Source organism: Cibotium barometz, chromosome 30, assembly GCF_041138505.1.
Source record: "Cibotium barometz isolate CiBa-2024 chromosome 30, ASM4113850v1, whole genome shotgun sequence".
Taxonomy (NCBI): Eukaryota; Viridiplantae; Streptophyta; class Polypodiopsida; order Cyatheales; family Cibotiaceae; genus Cibotium; species Cibotium barometz.
The window spans coordinates 37,320,665-37,324,672 of NC_141075.1; the positions used below are offsets into that span (position 1 = coordinate 37,320,665).

Consider the following 4,008-nt stretch of genomic DNA (forward strand, 5'->3'; position numbering starts at 1 on the left):
ACTTCTATCAAGTGAGGTGCATTACAATAAACATGGGGGGCATTACAATATAGAACTTTTGTCAAGTGGGGAGCATTACAATGAAAATGCAGTCACTGACGCATGGCCACAACCTCAATTTTCTACAAGCCTATACTACAACATGCCATATAACAAAGTTTTGAATAAATATGAGAATTTAGGGGGGAAAAAGCTGAACTAGGAATTCCAGGCACATATTTGAGGAGCATGATACATGAACTTGGTAGTTCTACGGATGCCCAGTTTTGGAACCAGATTTCTTCATAAAGCATGGTTGCAACGAATGTCAGTCATGGAATCTCTAATGCATCAGTAGAAATGTGCAAGAGTGAGAAGGTGCAACAGGTCTTCCTATGTGTAAATCAACACATCTGTAAGGATGGGATTATATTTATTGAAATCATTTTTTACAACGAGTGACTAAAGGCTGCAAACATTGTAACTACAAATGTGGGATTAACAGAAGGTACTCTTCGAATCCCTAGTTTACAAACATCTTATGAGTATGAGTTCCGCAGCAGCATATCTTAACCTAAAAACCTCTTCATCATGGTGGAGAGACTCATCCCACAACAAGGATAACAAGCAGCATCCTTGAGAGCGTTAGAAACCTAAGTGCCAACTTACAAAATCCTGTTCTTGTGCAAGGTCAGAACTCTAAATCCCATTATAATTCTATCAAAATACATTTAAAAAAAGCTAGTTAGCCATCTCTACAGTGGCCTCCACCAGATGATTCTCTTGATGCATCTTCGACTCTTTCTCAAAGTCCTGGGCCGTGTCTTCACTAATAGCTTTCTCTGCATGATGGTTGGCTACATCACCTAAAGCTCTTACTTCCTCATCACTTTCAAGGGTTTCAGACTCTGCCTCTGTAACTTCTGCAACTGGATCAAATCCCAGCACTCTCTCCTTAGTCCCGTCTCTACCGTCAACCTCCTCCAAACCTTCCAAATCTTCTGTAGTTTCATTCGTGACATCCTCAGGGTCCTCATCTTTATCACCTTTTAGGTCTGCACCTTGGCTATGATTAGTTTTGGCAGGTTCTTCCTTGCTTGCTTCATGAGAGATTGACACTTCTGTTGTTTCCTCCTTGGCATTCTCCTCCTTTTCGCTCAGCTGAGTGCCACCATTGGCTTTAACAGACTTAGTCCCGGCTTGGGCGTTCTTTGTCTTCTTTACATCTTTCATAGACCTCTTCTTACGACTTGCTGAGGGAGAGCCAGTGGAAATTCCGCCTTCATCTTTGCTTTCTATGGGGGCAACCTTATCCACCTTTTTTGTACGCTTGCCCTTCGCCACTTTCAGCTCCTCTACAGGGCTTTCTGCCTTTTCAGTATGCTTACGCTTGCTTGCTTTTGATTCTTCAAGAGGGACTTCTGCTTCAGGCTTCCGTTTGCTAACAGCTTGTGATGGTGACTTGACTTTCACGAATTTAATGGGAGTCACTGATGTCAACCTTGTAGACCTTCGTGGTGTTTCGTCTACAAACAGCAACAATAAGGAAAAAAAAAGGTGAAGTAAAATTATCAAATGCATGTGGAGAGTAAGAGTGCCTACTACTTGAGGAGACATTTACCTACGATCCAGATGAACTCTGATATGGCTGGGCTGCCTTTGTTTGCTTTGAGATACCGTTGGAGTTGGGCTTTGGACTTGAACTCTTCACCATCAGGCGCAATGAAAATAACATCAGTCCTTGCTGGGGTCAAGTCCTTGCCAATGCGTGGGACAAGCTGTTTGCAAATAGCACCATTAATGCATGTCAAACTCTTGTTTAAGAGCGACAAACGAAATAAAGCAGCTGTATTTGAAACTACTAACAGAAAAATAATAATGTCCATAAAATAATGCATATGCAAGTGTGCAAAGGTCACCAACATAAGTACAGATTATCAATTAATTGCAGCACTTCGGCACTGCTGTCTTAATACTTATTATACACACTCTTGTTTTCCGCTTGCAGTTTCTCAAGCATCCTAAAACAATGAGTGCTGGCCATGTGCGACATTACCCCCTTTTTTTTCCTTCTTCTTTCTAGCCTTAGGCCCAAGATCCTCCCGCAGTTATTGTTTTTCACCCGTAGGCACCCACCTGTAGGCAAGCCAGCGAGCACGCACATTGTGGGGTTATGAACCCAGGATCTCCTGCTCCTAGTCAAGCACCTTTACCACTCCTTTTTCCTTTCTCTACAAACCAGCTCACGCATGATGTAACTTTCAGTTTGCCAATAAATTGATCATTCCATTGGAAACACAGCCTCAGGCCAACAGACTGTAGCAAATATGTGCTCAAGTGTACATGTAGTAAGTCTTAATTGTAAATGTTGAGGCTACCCTTCTAGAAACCCTAGCTCATCAAAGCATACGTCTGATGTGTTCATACATGCGTGTGCACGTGAAGTAGAGGAGCTTTCAAGGCCTTGACAAGTGAGCACATAGCATCCCTTACAATTTGGCAGTGTTGTGGGCTGTGGCTAGCAGGGCAGCTGTTGAAGGGGGGTGGTGGGCGTGGGGGGGGTTGTGGGGGGTTGTGGGGGCGGGTGTTCATGGCTGTACAGTTGGTATATAAATGATTTTCAAGCCACTTGGTCAAGTGTTTACAAGGATGTATCCACTACTGCATGCATGCACGGTAAAACCACTCATAAAACCCTTCTCTAATGGATGTATCCACTACAGCATGCATGCAAGGTAACATGGAACTTTTTAGAATTTCAGTATGCAAATTCTGGTTTATTGAACTAAGATTAATTTCAATCTAAAAGGCTATAATTACCATTTCGCAGCAGCTAATATGAAGGGCAAAATGCATAAGTAGGATGTAGTAAAAGGTAAGGTGGTTAGTTTAACTTCCAGAAAAACCCCATTTAAAGGGTTAAAAGCTTAATTTGACATCAAAACTGAAACTATGTCAGCATGTAACCCTAAGGTAAGACCTTATATCTAAATTTTCACTATAAATAAAAGTAAATAAACTCCAAAAACAAGAAGAGAATTTACAGTGAAGTGTCATGGATTTTCCTTGAATTTCTGAATTTTACACTGAAGGATCTCAAGAAACGTACATTAGCATACAGAGATGTTATTCGGAAAATAACCAAAATAATTTCATAAATTGTCTGCATTCTTGAGCGCAGGCGCATTAAAATAGGTTTTTGGTTTTTTAAAGAACGAATTTTCTTCTACAAGAAGCAACCAAGAACAAGAAAGAATCAAGAAAGCGAAATTGTCCTGAATTTTTCTGTAATTTCGGCAGGTAAACCCTTAATCTTTCTGAGATTACCGCTCTAATCGAGAATAAACAAGGGGATTCAACCCAATTGCTTAATTGCATGGAAACAAGAAGATAAGTATGCCAAACCTTGCGTTTCCAGCCCGAGGGCGTGGGGGTATCGTCCTCGTAAGCTGCAGAGAGGGCGAGGTCCTCCTGCTGTTGGGAATTCAGGGAAGCCATGGCGAACAAGCACAAGAAAAATCAAATTCGACACAGAAGGTTATGGCTATGGAGAAGGGAAGCTCGCTTCGCACTTCTTTATGTTTGCTTTTTCGCGTTCTTGCAAGCAGAGGTATATGGGGATATTTTAAAAGGAAAAACCATATGCTTGAGTATAACTAACTATGTATATTTAATCCTTGTGGAATCATGCATGGTCTATTGCATGGAATTTTCTTATGTTATGTGAACTTTTTTTTTTGACCTAATCAAACATAGTCCTATAGAACTTTGAGATGCACGTGCGCGGATTTGGAGTTCTTGTGCACACACTCGCTTGTGCATGTGTACAGCTTTGTTCATCTAAGTGTGCAGTTGTGAGCGATCATGCATATGCACACGTGTGTGTGTGTGTGTGTGTGTGAGAGAGAGAGAGAGAGAGAGAGCTAGTAGGTCATATCAACATTTGTGGGGACCAAATATGACCCATGGGAACCAAATACAAGACACTGATGGCTGCTGAACAAAAAACAAAACAAAAACAAATGAAAA

General features: G+C 41.3%; 1 protein-coding gene across 1 annotated transcript; it reads right to left on the bottom strand.

The window, feature by feature from the left end:
• Positions 1 to 393: 393 nt before the first annotated feature.
• LOC147621443 (uncharacterized) lies at positions 394 to 3,607 on the bottom strand. Its single transcript, XM_086824179.1, has 3 exons — positions 3,385 to 3,607; positions 1,601 to 1,757; positions 394 to 1,505 (listed from the first exon to the last, which is right to left on the bottom strand). The coding sequence occupies exons 1-3, from the start codon at positions 3,475 to 3,477 to the stop codon at positions 721 to 723; spliced, it is 1,035 nt and encodes a 344-aa protein (XP_086680305.1). The 5' UTR covers positions 3,478 to 3,607; the 3' UTR covers positions 394 to 720.
• Positions 3,608 to 4,008: the final 401 nt, after the last annotated feature.